The 24,981-nt window shown below is 38.9% G+C and overlaps 1 protein-coding gene across 2 annotated transcripts in view; it reads right to left on the bottom strand.

Moving 5' to 3' along the window:
- LOC126191225 (uncharacterized) overlaps positions 1 to 24,981 on the bottom strand; it is a 53,729-nt gene that overhangs the window by 15,396 nt on the left and 13,352 nt on the right. For both annotated transcript variants that reach the window (XM_049932027.1, XM_049932028.1), the window contains exon 2: positions 23,960 to 24,303. In XM_049932027.1, the coding sequence (XP_049787984.1) occupies positions 23,960 to 24,280 (321 nt within the window). In that variant the 5' untranslated portion in view covers positions 24,281 to 24,303. The remainder of the gene's footprint in view (positions 1 to 23,959; positions 24,304 to 24,981) is intronic.

Raw genomic sequence — 24,981 nt, 5'->3', positions numbered from 1 at the left:
TACCTGGATTCTGACAGCTGTTACCCCTTGTAAACCAAGAAAAGTGCTCCTGCACAGCCCAGCCACCAGTGGACAGCATTTCTGCAGTGATGAGAATTCCCTTGCTCAGTATGCTGAAGGTCTCACGAAGGCATCACAGACAGACACTATCCTGCATCACAACCTCCGATACCCCTAATCCTCCCATCTCCTCCAAGAATCATCTGCAAAGGAGCACTCCCCTCTTCAGGCAATACTATTCTGGGGTGGAGCAACAGAATCACATACTTCTCCAGAGCTTTGATTTTCTATCATCATGTCTGGAACCGAGGAACATCCTACCCACAATTCTACCAACCCCTCCTAAAGTGGTACTTCATTGCCCTCCCAACCTGTACATCATCCTGGTCCATCCCTATGCCATTCCCACACCCACCTCCTTGCAACAGGGCCATATCCCTGTGGAAGACCTTCTTGCATGTCCTGCTTAGTTCACTCATCCAACACATCCTACTCCAGACCCATCAAAGACTTATCCTATCCCATCAGAGGCAGGTTCAGCAGTGAAAGCAGCCACAACAGTTATCAGCTCTGTTGCAATTTCTGCACAGTACTTTACGAGAGCATGAGCACCAACCTGCTGTCCACCAGAATGAATGGCTATCCCCTGCTGTGGCCAAGAACAGAGTCGACTATGTGGCACAACATGACAACATGCTGCTGAGCACAACATGCTTCAGTTCAATGGCTGCTTTACAACCTGTGCCATGTGGATACTCCCCTCCAGCACTACCTCTTCTGGACTTTCCATTGTTTGATTTTGTCTAACGTTTTTCTTCAATCCCACAACTCTGTGATGATTTCCTTTGTTGCTATTCTCTACAGCATTAATCTTCTCAGTGCTTTTTATCTTCTTTCCTTTTTTTTCACCACTTTTCAAACTGCACACACTTCCAGTGCCTTATACTGTTGATAATCCAGCCTGGAATTCTTTATAGTGTTGATATTCTTATGCATTTGGGAGTTATTGTTGCAGCACATTCTTTGTTCCTCTAATCCTCCTGACTTTAATCTCTGCTAACCCACCATTTCCGTCCTCACTACCTAATAGTTTCCCCTCCTCTCTACTGCTGACTCCTTCCAATACACCCCTACATGTCATCCACATACCACACCACACCAACTCCAGTGTCCATGTTCAATCTGTTCATTTGCCACTCCTCCCAAATAGAATCTTTCACCCCAGTTCATCAGCCAAATTGTAATCCTGGCATTGTGTGTCTAACTGGCATAACGTGGGTGTACAGGTGTGTGTGTGTGTGTGTGTGTGTGTGTGTGTGTGTGTGTGTGTGTGTGTGTGTGCGCACACAAAATCCATTTGAACTAAAACACCACCATTCACGAAGAAGCAGAAGCACTGAGTCCTTGATAGGCACACACAAAATAAACAAAACTTGCTAGCTTCTGGATTAATCCTTTTTTGAACTAAAATAACACATGGTGAGTAGAAGGAGAAAGAGGCAAGAGGCAGGGAGAGGGAAAGGCCATGGGTGGCTAGTAGTTTGGAGGCAGCCAGTTTGCCGGCTAGGAATGTGGGAGGGAGAGGTGGCAGGTACACATGCTAGGCACCTGATGCACAGTTGTTAGAGCCTTGTAGAGTGGCGCACACTGATGGTGACTTGGGAGTGAGGCGATATGACAGAAGAATGGGAAACTGTTGGGTGGACAGTGTGGAGACAGTAGGCTAATGGGCATTGAGGCCAGGATGGTTGGAGGAGCAAAGGGTGTGTTGCAAGGATAACTCCCATCTGCATAGTTCAGAGAAGCTTGTGGAGAAGGGAAGAATGTTGATGGCCAGGTAGTGAAGCAGCCATTGAGGTTGAGTATGTTATGCTCAGCTAAATGTTGTGTCACTGGGTGGTCAACTTTGTTCTTGGCAAGACTTCGGTGGTGGCCATTCATCCTGATTGACAGGTGGTGTGTAGTCATATCAACATTAAAAGCTGTCCAATGTTTGCAGCAGAGTTGGTATATGACTTGGCTGCTTTCACAGATGGCCCAGCCTCTGGAGGGGTAGAATAATCCTGTGACACCTCTCCAGGGGACACCACCTTGACGAAGCACTGTCCTGAGGGTGGAGATGCTTGCGTATCCCTGTGAAGCTGAGGGCTACGCCAAAGGCAGAGGACCTACTCCCTCAGCTGATGGATCAGATTAAGAATGTCCCACTATGTCCCATCTTCCCTATCCACTCCTACTCCTTACCCAATTCTCTGTCCCAACCCAAGGTATGATGCGATCCATGTCGAGGGGTGCGTGGCACATGGGAGGATGTATCACAAACAGAGCCTCAGGGATACTGGGTGACCTCCCTGAATAAGTAGCCTTACACCATGCGGGGTATTCGTGGCGTGGACCATGTAGATCCCCAAATCTTGTGGGATTAATATGGACATGGCTTAAGAAAATAAATTAAAACAAACTGAGGGGCAAACTGAGACCTCAGACACTCAAACATCGGGGTCAGGACTGATGGAAGGCATTCCCACAAATGAATCAGGGTATAGACCTGAGCTAGAAGTGGGCACTGTAACCGAGAAGTTGGACCAGATCAAGATTAAAGCCTTGTCTGGGGTCCAGAGGAGGAAACTACTTAGGGAACAGAGAAAATATGAAGGGAAAGAAAGGCTTCCTAAAAACAAGTGGAGGGAATTAAAGGGACTTGAACCCTAAGAAAAAACTGTCTCAGGTTCAAGGGGATACACAGACCCCCACAATGAAGAAGACAGACAACAAGAGGATAAGGGAGGAATCTAAGGCTCCTTTCTCCATGAACTAGTGAGCCCAGAAAAAACCGAGGCAAGAAATAGGGAAACACACCTATAGTACTGCGGTCTTGGATTTTAAGAAGGCAGTTATCCAGGAGGGCTATCCAATGGTAGCCATCACCTCACAGCAGGAGGAACTTGTACAGATGGCACTCTTTGAAAAGACTGGGAGGGGGACGCTGGTCCAGGACCCAACTTCAGGACAGTCTATCTAGTTCGTGGTGCCCTCATTTTTGTCTGTGAGGGGGTGCACATGATGGAATGGCTTAAGGACAAGGTGACCATGATATCCCTGTGGGAAGATGCGAAGCTGCTGGTCAAGATGGCAGCAGAGCTTCTTAAGACCACAAAGGTATCAATATGGTTACCAGAGATCCTTAAGGATGTCTCCCCTAAGACTCTGTTCGAGAAAATAGGGGCCCAGAACCCAAAAGTCTCAACAGAAGACTGGAGAGTGATCAACCAGAAGGTCGTACCAGAAGGACGAACCCTGCTCGTGGAGGTCGGAGAGAAGTCCCTGAAGGCAATGCAAGAGCAAGACCTGAAATTGTGTTTAGGGTTCTTGCAGGTCACTCTCAGGGTTATCAAAGACCTCAAAGGCAATGACGGCAGCAAGACAGAGACTGGAGGTGCTGCACATTAATCTTCAGCACAGTAAAGGGGCCTCTGCTGCCCTGAGCCACTGCCTGGGGAGGCAGGAAGTGGATGTGACCCTGATACAAGAACCCTACTTATATAAAGAGAGTGTAAATGGCTTCAGCAGCACTGGAGGTGAGGTGATTTATGCTAGAAATATAAGGAACTCCAGAACATGCATCTATGTAAGAAATGGAATTTCTTTGATGCAAATGACGGATTTTTGCTCCAGTGACCTAGTGACCATTAGAATGCAACAATGTGAGGAAGGTATCATGAGGGAAATTGTTTTGGCCTTAGCATACCTTCCTTATGAAGAGAGCTCTCCTCCTCCTCTTCCTCTTTTGGAGATGAGGAGACTGGTAGAAGCTTGCCACCGGCAAGGTGACCAACTGTTGATGGGATGTGACGCCAATGCCTACAACATAGTATGGGGTAGCAAGGACACCAACATACCTTCTTGAATTTCTTTTAGCTAACAACTTGGAGGTCCTGAATAGGGGCAATGAACCTACATTCAGGAATAGCAGAAGGGAAGAAGTAATTGACATAATCTTTGGTTCCATGATGATGGGCAGCTATGTCAAACAATGGCATGTGGCGTTAGAGCCACCCTCATCGGGCCACATGTATATTAAATTCAAGGTTGAAATGGGAATCAGGCAGACCACGACCTATAGGAATCCCAAGAAAACAGACTGGGAGACATATAGGAGCGACTTTGAGTTACGCTTATCGGAAATTAAAACCTCGATAAGGAATCCAGTAGAGTTTGAGGAAGTAGCAGAGGCTGTCATAGTGACCTCATATCAGGACAGCTGCACAGTCACCAAGTAGTGCACAAATAGGCATGTGCCTTGGTGGAATAATAACTTGGAAAAGCAAAGAAAACAGGTACGAAGACTGTTTAACCTTACAAGACGTAAAGGACAATGGGCAAAATAATGTGAGGCCCTTGTCAACTGCAACCTTGCAATCAGACAAGCAAAGGAGGTGTCCTGGAAGGCATTCTGTGAGGAGGTGGACAGCATGTCTGCTCAAGCCACACTTTACAGAATCCTCACTAGAGTACCAACCAATCCAGGAGGTACATTGAGGAAGAAGGATGGGGAATATACAAAGACAGCACATGAGATGCTGGAATTGCTCCTCAAAACTCACTTTCCTCAATATGCTCTGCTGGACAACACAGACCAGAATGAGATCCTGGAGAGACAATGGTTCTCAGCCACTCGAAGAGAGGACTGGGATTCGGCCAAGGAGTGTGTGGACTTCATTAAATTCAGTGGATGGTGGGAACATTCCAACTGTTCAAGTCACCTGGCCCAGATGGAATCTTTCCAGCTCTCCTGCAACAGGCAGGAGAGAATCTCATAAGAGTCCTATGCAGGTTATTCAGGGTTAGCCTGGCAGTAGGAATCATTCCCAATGCTTGGAGGGCAGTGAAGGTTGTCTTCATTCCAAAGCCAGGGAGAATCGATCACACCAAGGCCAAGGATATGAGAACAATCAGTCTGTTCTCCTTCATTCTCAAAACATTGGAAAACTGGTTAATGTATATGTTGGGGGAAGGAGGCTAATTAGGGCCCCTCTACATTCAGACTAACACACATATCAACCAGGTAAGTCATGTGAGACAGCTCTCCATCAACTTGTTGGGAGGGTAGAGAAAGTATTTCATTTCCAAGAAATAGCCCTCTGCATCTTCCTGGATACAGAGGGTGCCTTCAGTAACATGACCTTCGATTCCAAGGTAAGGGCAGCAGAGGTGCATGACCTATGGACCACTATATGTAGGTGGACCAGGGCCATTCTTAGTGGAAGGAAGGTAGAGGCTACAATGATGAATGAAAAGATGCTAATTAATACCACTAGAGGTTGCCCACAAGGAGGAGTTCTGTCCCCTTTATTGTGGAATCTAGTGGTGAACAAATTAATTGTGGAACTGAATTCCAGACAATGCTTCTGCCAAGGACTGTGTCATTGTAATACTTGACAAATTTACTGACACAGTTAGAAATATGGCAGAAAGAGGATTGGACACTGCACAAGACTGGTGCATTAAACAGGATCTAAGGGTTAATCCTAAGAAGACTGTTGTGGTGCCATTTATGAAGAGGCATATCCAACACTCAAGTTGGAATCTAAAGCTCTTCGATGAAACTCTACCAGTGAAGAGGATAGTGAAGTATCTAGGGGTAGCCTCAGATGAGAAACTAACAAGGACCCTTCACATTAAGAGCATCTGCTCCATGGTGAAAAGTACTCTAGTGAGTACCAGAAGGGTTTGTGGTAAAAACTGGGGCCTAAGCCCGAGAGGTATGCACTGGATATACACCACGGTGGTTAGACCTAGGATCTCCTATGGGGCCGTAGTGTGGTGGAAGAAGGTAGAACAGCAGATTGTAGCTAAGGAGCTTGCTAAGGTGCAGAGACTGGCCTGCTTTGCCATAACAGGAGGAATTAGCAGCACACCAACTGCTGGAATGGGAGTCATGCTGAACATGCCTCCACTACACCTTTGGTCAAGATGGAGGCAGCAGCTGGGGCATACAGACTTAAACCTGGTAAAAACTGGATCTCATCGGAATATCCAGAATCACACACTAAGATAGTGAGTGAAGTAAATACAGGAATGTCTGGAGAAATGCCGGCCAACTATATAATAACTCCCAACTGCTTCAACAAGCCTTACAGTATAATAACTGGAAGCAGGGAGCAGGGAGCAGTGGGAATTCATGCTCAGTTATCAAGATCCCCTTATAACCACTCAAATCACCTAACAGTTTCACTAGTCCATTTTCTGCACCATTTCCTGTTTCCCCAACACTGTCTCTACCCTAACGGACACTTGCTCCATCTATCTGCACCAGTTCAGAAAAGTATCCCTTTCCCTTTATTTGACTATAACCCAGACCCACATCCTGTTCATTAAATGCTGCCTAAGACTGGAATCCCTTCCCCCCTCCACCAATAGCCTAACCATAAAAATCTCCTTCTTTGGATCCCACCCTCCTTTCATAACGACCATCAACTTTTTAGATTTTGCCAGTTCCTGCCCTTCACAAATGTGGTACTGTAGAAATAATTTTCCACGGTACAGGCACTCCAGCACCATCTCTGCTCCCTCTGCAAGATATTGTTAGTGTGCAGTCCTTACCTCATACACCACATCACCAAAACTGAAACCCTTGCACTCCAAAACCTGGAGGAGCATCCTAGACATCACTCCCTAAATAATTGTCCAACCTGTTGACAACCTACTGCTGCCTTGGGGCACTGCTATCCATCAACACCCAGGCTACTCACAGTGAATCTCCTTGTCATCCACTCATAGCATCCAGACCTTGCCTAGATAACTTTTTCAATTTACCATATGCTCCAAAAACCCTCTCTCAATGCTCCACAAAATTCAGAATCCAAGCAAACCCAAAAAACTGTTGTTAACCTTTACACCAAAACCCTGAGTCCCATAGAAGTTTCAGTTCTATCCAAAGGAATCACCTTCAGCTTCACACCCAAGTTTAATCATGTTGGACTTGTCAAAGACCTAGTCTCCTTCTCCCAATCCCAACAGGGGTAACACTGCTTTGCCACCAGTCCTTCGAATCAAAGTCTGCCTAACCCCAACACTGAACCTTGTCTTTCCCAGTTCATATCACAGTCCAATTTGATCCTCCCCTGCCCCCCCCCCCCCCCCTTCCCATCCACCCACCCCTTGTCATCTTCCACAAATTCCTTACCTCCAACTTGACATCACCATCCTTCCCTGGGTTCATTCCTAAGGACACCAAACTTTTAGCAAAACAAAGGACAGACATACACATGCTAAAAACGTATTCTGACATAATCACCCTCCCTCCAGACAAAGTCTACACCACTGTCATGAAGAGTCACAGTGGCTATTGACAGAAGGCCTCTGCCAGCTGTATAAGTCCCCCACCTATAAGCTCTGCCATAGTGATCCCATCTCAGAACTATAACATAATCCCCAGTAATTCTTGAGAACATTTCTCATGGAGAAATTGTTTATGTTCACTTTCAAGTCCATCTCCATCCTCACCCTGATGTCACCCCACACACCCATCTTCTCCATCCCCCAAAATCGAGAAACCTAACAATCTTGGACGATCCATTATAGCTGGTTATTGTACTCTGGCTGAAAGAATTCCCACCCTTGTTGACCACCATCTCCAAGCAACTGCCCAAAACCTAACCCCACACATCAAAGATACTTACCAATTTCTTCATAGACGCTGCATCTCCTGGATACCTACTAATCAATGTTGATGTCACCTTCCTTTACGGAACATCCCTTATACCCATGGCCTACTAGCTACTATTGAACACTACCTCTCCTGTGACGTCATTCAGTATCCAGAACCACCATTTCATTCCTCATACACCTCACCAACTACACATTTCCTTTGAAGGGCAGGTATACAGACAACTCTATGGCACAGCCGTGGGCAGCTGCATGGCACCCTCCTATGTCAAGCAGTTTATGGGTCATCTAGAAGAGATCTTCCTCGCCTCTCAAAATTCCCAACACTTAGTCTGTTTAAGGTTCACCCCCCCCCCCCCCCCCCCACCCACCCTGATACCTTTATGATCTGCAGTCCAGACCAAGACACGCTATCCTTGTTCCATCACAAAATCACTGTCTTTTTCCTTTGCTACACCTCATCCTCCTCAATCCAGTGTACCACCTTCCTGGACATCAACCTCCACCTTTCTGATAGTGCCATCCACATCGCTGTCCACATTAAATCCACTAACCACCAACAGTACCTGAATCTTGACGGCTTCCATCCCTTCTGCAGCAAAAAGTCCCTCCCATACAACCTAGGTATCTCTGGATGACATATCTGTAGTGATGAGAACTCTGTTGCCCAGTATCCTGAAAGTCTGATGAAGGCCTTCACATTATACCAGAATTTTCCTGCAACATGAATACCCAATCTAATAAATGTAAAATAAGCACATGTAGTAGGTAAATGTACAGGAGCACAGCCACATAGGATGAAGTAACAAAAGGATCCAAAAGCTCCAACTCTGCAGTCACTGATGGTGTCCCTCCCGCATTCTTAAAGAAGAGTGCTGTAAGCCTAGGTGTACTACTTACACACTTAGTGCTTGCTCTCTTCAAGAAGGTATGTTCGCTGATGTACTGAAAGTATCTTATCTAATTACAATATATAAAAGAGGTGGAAGAGATATTGTAAATAACTACAGGCCTATCCTCTTGTATTAATATATCGACAGACACACAAACGAACACAAACATACACACAAAATTCAACCTTTCGCAACAAACTATTGCCTCATCAGGAAAGAGGGAAGGAGAGGGAAAGACGAAAGGATGTGGGTTTTAAGGGAGAGGGTAAGGAATCATTCCAGTCTCGGGAGCGGAAAGACTTACCTTAGGGGGAAAAAAGGACGGGTATACACTCGCACACACACACATATCCATCCACACATATACAGATACAACAGACACACCAAAATGTGACCCTCTATTCAAGGTGAAAATACAAGGCATATAATGCACTCTTTACTGTTTTCTCACTACAGCAGGATTTTTATGAGCAGAGAGGGTAACAGGTCTTGCTCAATTAAGCGTTATAAGATAGTGTATATGCTTATTCCATTTCAGATTGCTATGTAACATTAATTCTAACAATTTGGCTTCTGTACTGTTACCAACCAGTTTATCAATGATAGAAGTTGGATGTACATGTCCTTGTTCAGAGAATTGTGAATGTTTAATGTAATAGTCTCGCTACTATTTATTAAAAGTTTATTACCCTATGCCCAGTTACTATGTTGTTTTGTGGCAGTGTTAACTGATTGCTGTAATTCTTCCTTACTTCCCTCTTTCGACAGAATTATGGCGTCATCTGCAAATATGATCATTCTATGAGCATTCAGATTTAAGCTTGGATAATTAATGCAGAAAAGGGAGAGAAGTGATCCCATTACTGACCCTTGAAGAACATCATTTTTAATTAGACTGTATTCTGATAAATGTTCATAAATAGTTTAAGGTTGGCATTAGTGTGCTTGAAGCTCATTGCTAGTTTATTATTGCTCAAGAAGGAACTTATCCAGCTGCTGCAGTGAACTTGAATACCATACTTTCCAAGCTTTGACAGCAGAATATTATGTTCCACCATGTTAAAAGTTTTGGATACGTCAATAAATAGTCCTGTTGATTGCTGTCGTGCTTGTTATGCTTGGTATACAATAAAATCACAAATAAATGGCAGTTATTATTAACCTCTCTTATTTCTGAATGCATGTTTTTCATTACTTAGGATTTTGTTTTTATTTACAAATTCCATAAGTTTGTCATACATAACTTTCTTTAATATATATATATATATATATATATATATATATATATATATATATATATATATATATATATATATATATATTTAAAAAGAAAGATGATGAGACTTACCAAACAAAAGCGCTGGCAGGTCGATAGACACACAAACAAACACTAACATACACACAAAATCCAAGCTTTCGCAACAAACTGTTGCCTCATCAGGAAAGAGGGAAGGAGAGAGAAAAAGACGAAAGGATGTGGGTTTTAAGGGAGAGGGTAAGGAATCATTCCAGTCCCGGGAGCGGAAAGACTTACCTTAGGGGGAAAAAAGGACAGGTATACACTCGCACACACACACGATATGTGTGTGTGTGCGAGTGTATACCTGTCCTTTTTTCCCCCTAAGGTAAGTCTTTCCGCTCCCGGGACTGGAATGATTCCTTACCCTCTCCCTTAAAACCCACATCCTTTCGTCTTTTTCTCTCTCCTTCCCTCTTTCCTGATGAGGCAACAGTTTGTTGCGAAAGCTTGGATTTTGTGTGTATGTTAGTGTTTGTTTGTGTGTCTATCGACCTGCCAGCGCTTTTGTTTGGTAAGTCTCATCATCTTTCTTTTTAAATATATTTTTCCCACATGGAATGTTTCCCTCTATTATATATATATATGTATATATATATATATATATATATATATATATATATATATATATATATATATATGGTTATAATAGAAGGAAACATTCCACGTAGGAAAAATATACCTAAAAACAAAGATGATGTGACTTACCAAATGAAAGTGCTGGCAGGTCGACAGACACACAAACGAACACAAACCTACACACAAAATTCAAGCTTTCGCAACAAACTGTTGCCTCATCAGGAAAGAGGGAAGGAGAGGGAAAGACGAAAGGATGTGGGTTTTAAGGGAGAGGGTAAGGAGTCATTCCAGTCTCGGGAGCGGAAAGACTTACCTTAGGGGGAAAAAAGGACGGGTATACACTCGCACACACACACACACACATATCCATCCACACATATACAGACACAAGCAGACATATTTAAAGACAAAGAGTTTGGGCCCAAACTCTTTGTCTTTAAATATGTCTGCTTGTGTCTGTATATGTGTGGATGGATATGTGTGTGTGTGCGAGTGTATACCCGTCCTTTTTTCCCCCTAAGGTAAGTCTTTCCGCTCCCGGGACTGGAATGACTCCTTACCCTCTCCCTTAAAACCCACATCCTTTCGTCTTTCCCTCTCCTTCCCTCTTTCCTGATGAGGCAATAGTTTGTTGCGAAAGCTTGAATTTTGTGTGTATGTTTGTGTTCGTTTGTGTGTCTGTCGACCTGCCAGCACTTTCATTTGGTACGTCACATCATCTTTGTTTTTAGATATATTTTTCCTTCGTGGAATGTTTCCTTCTATTATAACCATATCATTAAAAACAAAGATGATGTGACTTACCAAATGAAAGTGCTGGCAGGTCGACAGACACACAAACGAACACAAACATACACACAAAATTCAAGCTTTCGCAACAAACTATTGCCTCATCAGGAAAGAGGGAAGGAGAGGGAAAGATGAAAGGATGTGGGTTTTAAGGGAGAGGGTAAGGAGTCATTCCAGTCTCGGGAGCGGAAAGACTTACCTTAGGGGGAAAAAAGGACGGGTATACACTCGCACACACACACATATCCATCCACACATATACAGACACAAGCAGACATCATTCTTCTTGTTTACAGTTATGGCAGTTGTACTTTCTCGTTAGAGAATTAATACACACTGGAGATGCATTTAATAGGCTGGGCAATATGGCTCCTCCATAGATGATTCTTGGAACCTGAGAGTAATCTCCTCAGTTATGTTTGTTTTGACAACAAGTGTTTCAGTTCTGCATGTTGGTTCTTGACATGATGGATGTGGCTGTTAAAGCTGATCTTATCCTCAATAATTATCTCAAGATATTTTAGTTGGTCAATTTGCTCCAATTCTTTATTGTTCAATAAGATGTTTACTTTTGCTTTATCCCTTTTACTCCTAATTTCTGCTCAGTGAAACAAATTTTGTTATTATTGGCTTATTCTTTTTTTTTTTCATTTGAAACACTTTCTGCTGCTTCCTTTCATTAGTGTAGTGGTAGCACCTGATGTTACAATGGAAACTGTGTAGCTGACACATTACCATCAACTGTCATGGTGCCACTACTCAAATAGTGCTGGTAATCAGGAGCTCTCTCCAATAGGACCACACCACAGTCTGCCATATAAACTGGCCCAGGTTGTGACTGAGTCAGTTGTGATGTTGAATGCAAGGCATATGTGCTACTGGTTTGACTTGGGTGCTGTTATCATGCCCTCTGTTTACCATGGGTGGAAATTTGATATGGTGTGCACTGGGATTTGCTTTGAAATAGACTTAAGTTAGCTTGTATTGTTTCTGAGGAGCCCCTTGTATATATCCCTGCTGGTAAATAAACTGGGGCCAATCCCACTATATCATGTGTAACTTGAATTTACAAATCCTGATATTTCCAAATCTTCAGTATAATATGTTCATGATCTTAGCTGACAACAGGAACTTTGGTTACTTTCATCTCAATCTTGACAATGCTGACAGACAAAAAAAAAAAAATTCAGTTTTTGTGTAAAAGTAGCTTTTAACTAAAATGTACAACAAAATTTCTGCAGAGTAGAATACTTTACTAGGTCATCAACTAGCATCAAAGGCTCCTTATGCATCCAGAATACACACTGCCCATGCACCAGACTATCATCAACAAATTTATTTGCCTCTGTCTAGCAAACCCATACTGGCTGTTCTATAATAGCTTCACAGAGGAATGAAAGTAAATTAACTTGAAGTTTTTTCAGCACTTTTGCCTTTGTATACAGGGCACTTGGGCGATATCTCACTGTTCTTCTTTCCTGGATCTACTACTGATATTATTTTGATTTATTCCAGTGTTTCGGAAAATATTCATGTTTTAAGCAAGTGTTGTAACTTTCTGTGACATACTTTGGGAGAAAATTGAATGCTTGAAGAGTGTTTTTCTGTTTATTTGTTTTCACCAGAGTTCCTATTAGGATTTATTCTGTTTAGTATTTCAAGAATTTCTTGTTCCATAAATTGTCTGTGTTTATTTGTTTCTGTCACTCTCTGTGTCCTTCATTCTACTTGTTTGTGGTGATGTTTCATCTGTTTATTCAACTATTGGTACAAAATAATCTTATGTGTGAGTGTGTAGGTGTAGTGTTATCTGGTTTCTTCAGAGTTGTTGCCATAGTTGTAACCCCAATTTTTCTTTATGCTAGACAATAGGCTAGTTTTCAAAGGATAATTTTTGGCATTAGGTTACAATATTCATCCCACAACTAATTTTGCACTATGTATAGCTATTCAGTGAGGTATAGTGTTTTTTGGTGTGCCGTAACTTCCTCGTCCTTTTTATTCTTTGAACAAGTTACTTCAATGCATAATCCTTTCATTAAATCTCCAATACAGATTTAATTTGTTTTGTGTGTGCCACTAAGAAGTAGAGTTGGTTTTGGAAGTTTTACTGCAGTGTAAGATTGTTTATTTATTTATTTTCTACTTCTGTTTCTCTTTCAACTACCCATTGAGATATATGTTTTCATATACAGGTATTTTCAGGCAAGCTAATCTACTGTATATCCAAATTCACTGTGCATTTGGGTGACTGTGAGGTTGTGTGTACTTTTGCTAAAAAAGGAGATAGTGCTCGAACATTAGCATGAATGCCGTTTTCTGTTACATGTTTCTGTGGTCCTTCAGAGAAAATGAGACAAAAAGTCATGAAAATTTATAGATCTATCAGTGTCTTTTGCACAATATTTACAGTAGTCATCACAAATTCATAAAAATTAACACTAGAATCTCACCAGGAAAAGGAACATGCTGGCTTCAAAATTGAATGTAAGACAATTGGCCATTTTTGAGGTGTGAACAAAATTATAAAATAACACAGTGATTATGAATGACCACCCACACCTTACCACTTTGACCACCAAACCAATCATCATTGATCCTGCAGACTTTACCCTTCTCCAGCAAGAAGTGGGAATACATAATGCATCCAGGAACATTGTTGAACATGGTCACTATGGTGGTCTATGTGTTATGTTGTGGGAAGCATAATGTTGCATGGCCATACTGTCTTTCAAGGTATGCATTCAGCCCTGACTTTATTTTTATGGATGTTAATGCACAACCACATTGAAAAGCACTGGTACTGGAGCTCTTACAACATAATGATATTCACTAAGTGACTTCAGTGTTATTAGTGGGAGGTCTTCAAGATGGTGGCTAGTGTTGATATACATAGTGTTCATGTGAAAAAAAAGTGAAAATTATAGTGATAAAAACAGCGTGTGTGCAAATTGTAGTGATGAAATCAGAAAGTTAAATGATTGTGCAAGCAGTCTGCAACTAACTATTAATATCCTGATGAGCAAACTAAAAAAAAACTTACATCTAAAAAGTGTGAACCAACAGCAAACTTGCCTCACAGTAACATTGAAATTCCAGGAAAAGTGAAAAACAAAGTGCCACATTCTCAATGAAGCTTCTAATATTGTGTTCACAAGCAGATTCAGTGTGCAATCAACTGTGCAAGATAAGAAACATTGTGCAAGTGATAAAATTCATTTGCGAGCTGAATGTGAAACACAAATACGCGGAGTGATACATCCGAAAGAATGCTTAATAATTCATTTACTGTTATGAAAGAAAAAGAGTCTGAGAGACCTGAACACTTGTGTGACTTAAATATCAATTGTTTCTCCAGTGCTGATACTAAATGTTTTGGCTATAATGCTGGTGACCCATCTAAGCATGCAAAGAAACCTGAACAAAAAAAAAGTAGTTGTTATGGCAGATAGGCATGGACATGAATTTGCTCACATTATGAATGGTCAGTCCAGTGTCCAAACAATCACTTACATAAAACCAGGTGCTTCTATGTCAGAAGTTCGCAAGCATGTACGATCCACAGACATTGCTGACTTATCCTCTGAAGACTTTGTTGTTCTATTTGGTGGGTCAAATGTCATGTACAAAAATGAAACAAGAATTAAAAAGGTGCTTAGGACAGTTGATACAAACAAATGTTTTAGTGCTGAACACCCCATATTGGTATGACTTACCGTCTTGGTCATGCACAAATAAAGAAATAATCAATGCCAGCCAATAAATTTCATTCCTTTGCAGATATTTCAGAAATGTACAACTTGTAAATGTTAACAATATTGGGTGCAAATTTCACACATTACGTGGACTGCACATTAACAACATGGGGAAAAAACTGCTTGTTGAAAAAAAATTAAAGAAATTATCAACAATAGGCATCAAACACTCAAAAGTAAAATCATTCTGGATTGCCCCCCTCAATATTCAAAGGGAATAATACTAGCAAGATCTCTGTCACCAACATCAACAACAACAAAAGAAGAAACAAGGTGCCTCCAATATTCAGTCACAGTTACAACAATGAATGCAGTAACAGCTACACTAGTTGTAGACCCAGCACTAACACCAGCAGTAATATCATCAGCTGGAGCAGCTGAACAACTAACAGGGAAGCCAGGTACAGAAGAAAATTCTGCAGCAGATGATAATAGAAGAGTAAGTGCAGTAGGTAAAAGAAAAGCAGTACTTCCAGTACACCTGAATGATTTTTTATTGACGAGATAAAGGCAAGTGATCAATTAAATATGCCAAAGTATAAAAAATCTTTTAATTTCATGCTGATTCATCAAAATGTCCAATCATTGCAAAACAAATTAAGTGAACTTGAAATTTTATTTACTGATGAGTTAAAAAACATTTCTGTAATGTGTATAACTGAACAATGGCTGCCTAAAGATGCAATGTCAGTCACAAAACTAGCAGACTTCAATCTTTCATCATCATTCTCTAGAATTACACCTAGTCATGGAGGGTATTGATTATTGTAACATAAAACCCATTGAACTGTTAGCTAAAGAGAAAGTTTTTGAAGTATCTGCAGTCAAACTCTCTGCATTGAAATTAATAATCATCTGTGTATATAGGAGCCTTGATGGGAACTTAAATGATTTCTGTCATCAACTAGAAGCAGCTTTAAATACTACAAAAAATTTCAACAAAACAGTGATCATACTTGGAGATTTTAATATTGATTTTCAAGAAATCTCAAAAGGCCAGGAAAGCTTAACTGGAAACATATAACATATAATCCACCACAGATTCTCCTTCAAGGGTTACTCCAACAACAAGCTCAACAATTGATCAGATATTAATAAACACAAACGTGTATCACAAATTCGGTGCCAGAAATCTTAATACTAGCTTCAGTGATTACTATGCACAGTTTATTGTTTTACACCATCCAAGAGAAACAAATGAGAAAGAGGAACTCATGAAAGAAACAAGAAAATTCAGTAATAAAGAAACAAATGTTTTTATACAGAGACTAAGTGAAGGAACCTGGTATGAAGTGTATACTTGTGAAAATACCAACAAAAAGTCTGAAAAATTCATGGAAATCTTCATATCATACTTTGAAGCTGCATTTACACTATAAAAAAAATGTCAACTTAACTTCAGAAAGAGCAAATGGATTACAACAGGTATTAGAACCTCTTGTGCAGAGAAGAGAAAAATACACAATATAGCAAAGACACAGAACATACCTCATGAATTTCATTTATACCTGAAGAATTACAAGAGGATCCTCAAAAATGTTGTAAGGAAAGCTAAAACAATGACAAATGAGAGATACATTGGAAATTCAAAAAACAAATCTAAAGCTATATGGGAAGTTATAAAAAATCAAACAGCAAGTGAAACCAAAAAATATAAAAACATAAACTTATGAAGGGCAAATGATTTCTTGCCCAACAAAAATTGCAGATCCTTCAACAAATATTTTGCAAACATAAATGAACAGTTGGTGAGTGTACTGGAAGACCACAACAAAATATCACCTCCATCATTCAATAGAATGAGAAATGTGTACGCGTCATGTTCCTTTCACCACAAATACTTAAGAAATTTTATCAGCTATAAAAACCTTGAAAACAGGGTACTCATGTGGAATTTGCAGAATACCACATGCAATTATTTAAAACTGCTGTTGTGCCTTAGCTGATCCTTTGACACACTTGTGCAACAGCTTAGTGGCATCAGAAACCTTCCCTTCATGCTTAAAACAAGCAGATCTGAAACCGCTGCTCAAAAAAGGAAATCCAGAAGATGTTTCAAATTATAGACCAATAGCCCTACAGCCTGTATTTTCAAAAATTTTAGAAAAAAAATGTTTATAAGAGATTGTCTGATTTCCTAAATAAACATAAAATTCTCTCTCCCTTAAAGCATAGTTTCACAAAAGGCTATTCAACTGAGAGTGAAATATCAGAATATCTTAACGAAATCTATGCTAAACTGGATACAAGTGAGTTTGTGACTCGCATATGTCTTGAGTTATCCAAAGCTTTCGACATCATTGACCATAATGCCCTACTAAAGAAGCTTAACCAATTAGGAATTAGAGGTATATCCAATGAGTGGCTCAAGACATACCTATGTGGTCGCAAACAGGTGGTTGAAGTGCAATATACTTACCAAAACAAAATCAACTACTACTATTCAGGATGTGAAAATGTCAAATACGGAGCCCCTCAAGGATCAGTATTAGGACCCATTCTGTTTCTCCTCTATGTCAATGATCTTATGTGCAACAGGTATTGCCAAACTATCCTTCAGTTTGAAGATAATACAAGCTTTCTTATTAGTGGGAAAATAGAAGAAAAAGCAAAAAACTCTGCTATCCAAATAATGAACCATGTAGAACAATGGTTCAGCTATAACAAGCTCATTATAAACAATGAAAAGACAGTAGCACTGAACTTCTACAATCTAAAAGGAAGGTACCACACAAACATACAAATAGTACTGAGGGACAGAGTTCTTGAAAGTGTTGACAGCACAAAATTTCTGGAACACTGCCTCAGAACAACACAAAATGGGAAGTACATATTGAATATTTGCAAAGAAAACTGAGCAAAACCTACTACATATAAGGGTCTTAAAAAGATGTTGTAGCAAAGCCAGCCTGTTAAATGTACACTACTCCTAAGTGCATTCTGTAATTAAATATGGCATAATCCTCTGGGGCAATGCAACAATAGATATTAAACTTTTCAGGATGTGAAAGAGAATATTAAGAATTATTGAAAGGTTAACAATAGAAAATTATGCAGACCCATATTTAAAAAAAAATGTCAGTTCTTCCTCTTCCTTGCATTTTTATCTATGAAACGTCAGTTTTCAAAAAACAATATATTCATAGAAACCCAGATATCTTATTGAAAATGAAGATAAACATACATACAATACAAGAAAAAAATCTGATCTTAATATCAAACAGGTGAGAACATCATTATGCCAAAAAGGCACTCTACATATTGGGATAAAAATTTACAATAATCTGCCAAACCATATTAAATCAATAAGTAAACTCCATAGTATTAAGGCTGAACTAAAGGCATGTTTAACTGATCATTGCTTTTACAATCTGACAGAGTACCTAGAGACCAAACAACAAAAATAAATATGCATTAAGAATATTCTACTTTGTATGTTGTCTCTAATGTTTGTTGTATATACGATTCTTTGCTAAATTATTTAAATATGTAGTCCTTAGGAATGCAACATGAACTGTACTTTATTTTGTAAAGACTTAACCATATCCAATATCCTTGTATATATTCTATACATGTAGGATTAGAAGGACTAAATAAATAAATAAATAGATTATTGTCTTTGAATAAAAGTGTCAGTTTTGTTTGTCCCATTACATACTTCTTTCGGTTACTTCATGTACTATACTGAAGCTGTCCATTCTTTGTTTCATCAAGCTATGTTAATTTGCAGTGAAACATCATGTGAAAGTTATTTTCATGCTTAAGTTTTGCCCCCTGTGTGTTATTGTCAGCAGCCCTAGGGGAAATTTTCATTTCCTTAATCCAAGAAAACAAAGGAAGGATGTGAGTTACTGGGTTATACCTGAACTGCTTTCATTTGCTGACAATATTTTACTATTTGCCTCTAGTGCAGATAAATTTCAACAACTAAATGAAGAACTTAGTACAGTCAGTGTGAAAGTAGGCCAGAAAATCAAATATAATACGATGAAAATACTATATAATCAACAAGTTTTAGAGACATCAATGGTGATTGTGCATTTATTGGTGTAAAGAGAATGATAATATCTAGTGTGGTTACAATAGAACCTGACAACAGATATTTCAGAAAGTTACTATGAAAGCAAGGACAGCTCCATCACAGATTTAAGTGAAACAGAAGTCTAGCTACAAATAAAAGCTGAACTAAACCAAAATGAACACAAGGAGAGCAACGCAAGAGGCGTTCAATGAATCTGATAGTAAAATTTTGCCTACTCATCTGGTTAAAAAATCCCAAGAAATTCTGGTCTTATGTAAAGTCAGTGGAGCAAAAGCATCTGTTTATTAATTACTTGAATACAATGTATTAATGTTTTACAATAATATTTATTAGTTTGTTAAGGACTCAGACCTAAGAACTGAAAGCCGGTTCATTATGAACTAATAAATATTACTGTGGAACATTAATATGTTGTATTCAAGTTATCAATAATTTTATGTTACCCCATGAGACAATGGAACATTCCATAAATAATATCTATTTAGTTTGTTCAATGACCATAAAGGCACCAAACCAGAAAATGACAAAGAGAATTCAGTATTCAGGAACTGTTTCACTGTGGCAGATCTCAACAGAGTTCTACTTTTCAATCACTGCATGGACGCCAGAATGACAGATATCAAGATACATGATCATTATAGAACAGAAAATCAACTAAAATCACTCATTAGAGGAAAGGCATCCGAACCAGATGAGATACCTCTGAGATTTTACAGATTTTATGCCAAAGAACATGCTTCCCTTGTAGCAGTACATTATCGTAGGTCACTGGAAGGACAAAGCATACAGACATCTGGAAAAAAGTACAGGTCACTTCTGTTTTCAAGAACAGTAATGAAACTCATGAACATAATTATAGGTCAGTATCACTGACGTCTGTCTGTTGTAGAAGTATGGAATGTGTTCTATGTTCATGCATTACAACATTTCTGAAAAATGAAAATCTGCTATATAAAAAGGAATGTGGATTGATTTCTTCAAGGCATTAGAAACAGTTGCACACTGTTATTCAGTGATAATTAAGCAGGCATACTGATATCAGACCACATGCTTTCTATGATACAGACATCAAAATGTTATTCTTAGTGGGACAAAACTGACTGAAGAAAAGGTATTTACCGGAATACTCCAAGGGAGAGTTGTAGGGCCATTACTGTTTACACTATATATATAACAGATCTAGCTGATAACACTGGAAGTTTCATGACGCTTTTTGCAGACGATGCTGTTTTCTACAGAAAGATGGTAATGCCAGAAGACTATAGTGGAATTTAGAAAGACCTGGAAAGGATCTGTGATTGGTGCTGGGACTACCAGTTGACCCTGAATATAATCGATCTAGCTGATAATGCTGTAAGTTTCATAATGCTTTTTACAGACAACGCTGTTGTCTACACAAATATGGTAATGCCAAAAGACTACAGTGGAATTTAGAAAGATCTGGAAAGGATCTGTGATTGGTGCTGGTACTGTCAGCTGACCTTGAATGTATATAAATGTAATGTAATACCCAGAAATATGCAAAGAGATCCATTACTGTTTGATTATGTATCAGCAAAAATTCCATGGAAATAGTGACAACTTTAAAACAGCTAGAAGTAATCTTCTGATGTGACAAAGTGGAACAACCACATAAAGTTATCTGTAGGAAAAGCAGATACCAGGCTGAGATTAACGGAAGAATCTAATGGAAATATAATTAATCTACATCTAATTGACTGTTCTGCAATTCACACTGTAGTGCTTGGCCAAAGTATGGGAAAAATGAACACTTAAATCTTTTCATGCAATTCTGATTTCTCTTATTTTATTATGATGAACATTTCTCCCCTTTAGGTGGCATCAGAAAAATATTTTTGCATTAGAAGGAGAAGTTGGTGACTGGAATTGCATGAAAATTAGTGATTACCACCCCAACTTGTATATCATATCCATAACGTCTCTCCTCTATTTCTGATAATATGAAATGAGCTGCCCTTCTTTGAACTCTTTCAGCGTCCTCCGTCAATCCTATCTGGTAAGGGTATCCATACCACATAGCGATACTCCAAAAGAGGACAGAGATGCATAGAATAGACAGTATTGTTAGTAAATCTGTTGCACCATCTAAGTGTTTTACAATAAAATGCAGTCTTTAATTCACCTTCAACACAACATCTTTTATGTAAGTGTTCCAATGTAAGTTGTTTGTAATTGTAATCCCAAGGGATTTAGTTGAAATGACAGCCTTTAGATTTGTGTGACCTACTGTGCAACAGAAATTTAACAATTTCCTTTAATACTCATGTGGATGATCTAACACTTTTCGTGAAAAGTATTAGGTCATCCACATGAGTATTAAAGGAGTTTAGAATAAACTGCAACTTGTCGCAACATACAGATATCTTGTCTAAATCATTTTGCAATTGGTTTTGATCTTCTGATGCCTTTACTAGACAGTAAACTACAGCATCATCTACACAGAATCTAAGAGGGCCGCTCAAATTGTCTTCTAAATTCCTTATATAGATTAGGAACAGCAGAGGGCCTATAACACTTTCTTGGTTTAGATTACGAACAGCAGAGGGCCTATAACAGTCCCTTGGGGAATGCCAGTAATTACTTCTGTTTTACTTGAAGACCTTCCATCAATTACTACAAACTGTGACCTTTCTGACAGGAAATCACAAACTCAATCACACAACTGAGACAGTACTTGATACACCTGCTTCTGATTAGAAGCTACTTGAGAGGAACTGTGTCAAAAGTCTTCTGGAAATCTAGAAATGTAGAATCGATAAGAGATCCCCTGTCAATAGCATTCATTAATTTCGATGAATAAAGAATCAGTTTTTCACAAGAATGATATTTTCTGAATCCGTGCTTACTAAGTGTCAATAGACTGTTTCCTTCAAGATGCACAAACGAAATGGCTTACAAACTACTTGTTTGACCGATTCTTGTGTAGTGCTAATCTCTGGGACCCTTACCTAGTGAGATTAACAGAAGAGATACAGAAACTAGAGTTAATAGTGGCATGTCTTGTCACAGGATTGTTTATTTGGTGTGAGATCATTATAGAGATGCTGAACAAACTCTATCGGCAGTCTCTACAGGATACATGTTGTGCAGGGTTACAGCTGAAATTCTAAGTGCATACATATGAAGAAGAGTTGGGCAAAACATTACTTCATCCCCCATATATCTCACAAAATGATGATGACCAGAACATCCATGAAATTAGAGCACATACAGAAGTTTATAGAGAGTCATTCCTCACACACATCATTTGCGAACAGAACAGAGAAGGGGAAAATAGTAGTAACACCAGAGATACCCTCCACCGCACACTGTAAGTTGGCTTATGGAGTGTATATGCAGATGTATGAAACAGTAAAAACTGACAGTATAGTTATAAGACCAACCGATGAGTTTTTGTATTATGAAACTTGAAAGCAATGGCTGGATGGACGCCACAAGAAACAAGCAGACAGTGAAAGATATATTTTTATTGTAAAAACAATTCAAAAACTGAGAGTTGCTCAGCTAGCAATGGAGAAACACTTGGTGGAAATTATTAGGAGACACAAGGAAACAAACAAATGTATCAGAGAACAGAATAGAATGGAAGACATAATTACAACTGCAGTAAAAATGAAATGTATTTGGATAGTATATGTAGCCAGACATTGGATATCAGATGTTCCTATGAATCCAGCAGTTGAAGATGAATAGATGATGATGATGATCTTCCTGGAATTTCTGCTGCCACATACCTTCCACTTTTCTTCCCCTTGAAAGTAGTTTACTCTGGCTTCATTTGTTTGGCACACATGACATGTTAAAGAAAGTCTGGAACACCAACAGAAAATATTCACACCTTAACTGTTTCAAAGAGATGTGATTTCATGGGAGGGTACAGCAAATTTTCAAATATGTTACTAGGAAGATTATATCGTGTGACCATATCCTGCTGTTGTGTCCAAAAGAGTGCAGAACAACACTATAAACATGTGAAGTTGCAAACAACACATTCAATCTAACTGTCCTTTTGTTGTATTATGATTTTGACTACTTGATCCACTCATCTGTATCATCATTGTCTTTCATGGTGGATGTAAGTGGTGTGACCTTATTACTATACAGCATACACAAGACCAGTGTCACGGCCATCTGATACTTGGACAATGAAAAATTGACTTTTTCGTTTTCAAATCTATTTGTTTTCACTCATTAGTCAAATAAATGGTAGCTCTTCTGTACAGAGCCACTACCTACTGAACCAATCACCTGACTTGGCATTTCTTTCTCTTCCTTTAATGTGCAATTAAATATGTGGTATTTAGGACTGCTTTCCACAAAATTGATGTGTTCAGTTTCAGTTTTGAAATTCTCATTATCGTGATCTCCATCAGCTATTTGCTTTATGAAAATCAAGATCTTTGTTAAGCAGCAAGCAATGTAGTTGATATAACATATTTCTTGTTTAGCTAAATAAATATGACAGTAGTGTAGCATCTTCATGTTATTCAACACTATACAGAATAAAAATAAAACTTTGTATGAAAAAAAAAAAATACTATTAAGAAACAATAAACTTACATGAAGAATGTATTGTGACCACGTCGTGTCTACACAAATATTTTGGATTTGAAACGTGATTTCATACTCTTTTTGTCACACAAATATTACCCTATCTTCTCAGTCATGTATCTAAGCCTTAACTGTCAGAATCATTAACAGCACAGCTCAATAGGCTGAGAATACAACAATATGCTTACTGTTTCTGGGAAGCTGACACACTGTGTGAGATGAGTACTTAGATCAATTAACAGTAAATTTATCAAGTATACAATTCTTTTCTTCAAATTATACTCGATAATTTTTGCTGTTAATTGGACACAATGATAAAAGTAAATAACAATCTGAATGTTTATGCTTTCTGGGTTTTTCTTACCTCTTTGTAGAAGTGTACTTCATTTCTGTAGAATTCTGCCAATCTAAAAGATTTTTTGTGGCAAATATTTGATGGTAGAGCTTTGACAACAACTGCTACAGTATGTGCTTTTGAGCCATTACCTGACGTGCCTTCAATTCGTATTCGTCTAATGTCACTCATGTAGCACTCTCCCTGATCACCTAATGGAGACAATGTGTAGCTCCTAAGTGCTACATCTGACTGCCCACTCACATCTTTCAGTATATCAGTAAGAATGTGTTCTTGGAACATGGGTGAAATTTTCAGTAACTCTGCTTCTGTCCCGATGATTTCACACATTGTTTTGTGTTTAACTGCAGCACCTGTAATTAAGAGCATCTTCAGGTAATATCATGCCAGCAATACATTTTATATATTCTTCAGATCTTTTGCGAATATAGTGAGTGACTGAAAATTATCCATTTACTTATTACAATTTTTACATGTCTGAAAAAATGATAAGCATTGTGATACAATTGAAAAATTAGTTTTCACTCATTAGTCAAATAAATGGTAGCTCTTCTGTACCTCAATATTTCAGCTCATTAACATTACATAATTATAAACTTAAGAGTGCATGTGGTCATTGATCATTTGTAGCTTTAATGATAGGAAACTGCATTACCCTGCCAAAGACATTCCATTTAATTTTCAAAATTAGTGATAAAATTTCAATTCTGTAATGATAAAAGCACATTGAAAACAGACTCAGAGACATTTTGAAATTACTTACGCCTTTCCATCCTCCAACTTTACAGTTACATGGAATAACAGATTTTTTAATCATAACGTGTCATTCTGCGAAAGGTTTGTATTGTTTCTCATTATTTTCCAGTATATAACCTCGTATACTTCTTGGAAATGCTACAGATCCCAGTAACAATGCTCTGGTGAATAATTAAAATATGCACAATATTTGTGCATATTTCTGAACTGTGCTATTTTCTATTTCAGATTTCTAATGTTTACTGTCAACCTAAAATTAATAGTATCTGATTAAA

This window comes from Schistocerca cancellata, chromosome 6, assembly GCF_023864275.1.
Source record: "Schistocerca cancellata isolate TAMUIC-IGC-003103 chromosome 6, iqSchCanc2.1, whole genome shotgun sequence".
In the NCBI taxonomy this organism is placed as follows: Eukaryota; Metazoa; Arthropoda; class Insecta; order Orthoptera; family Acrididae; genus Schistocerca; species Schistocerca cancellata.
The sequence above is the reverse complement of the archived record's forward strand: the minus strand, read 5'-3'. Positions and strand labels throughout refer to the sequence as shown.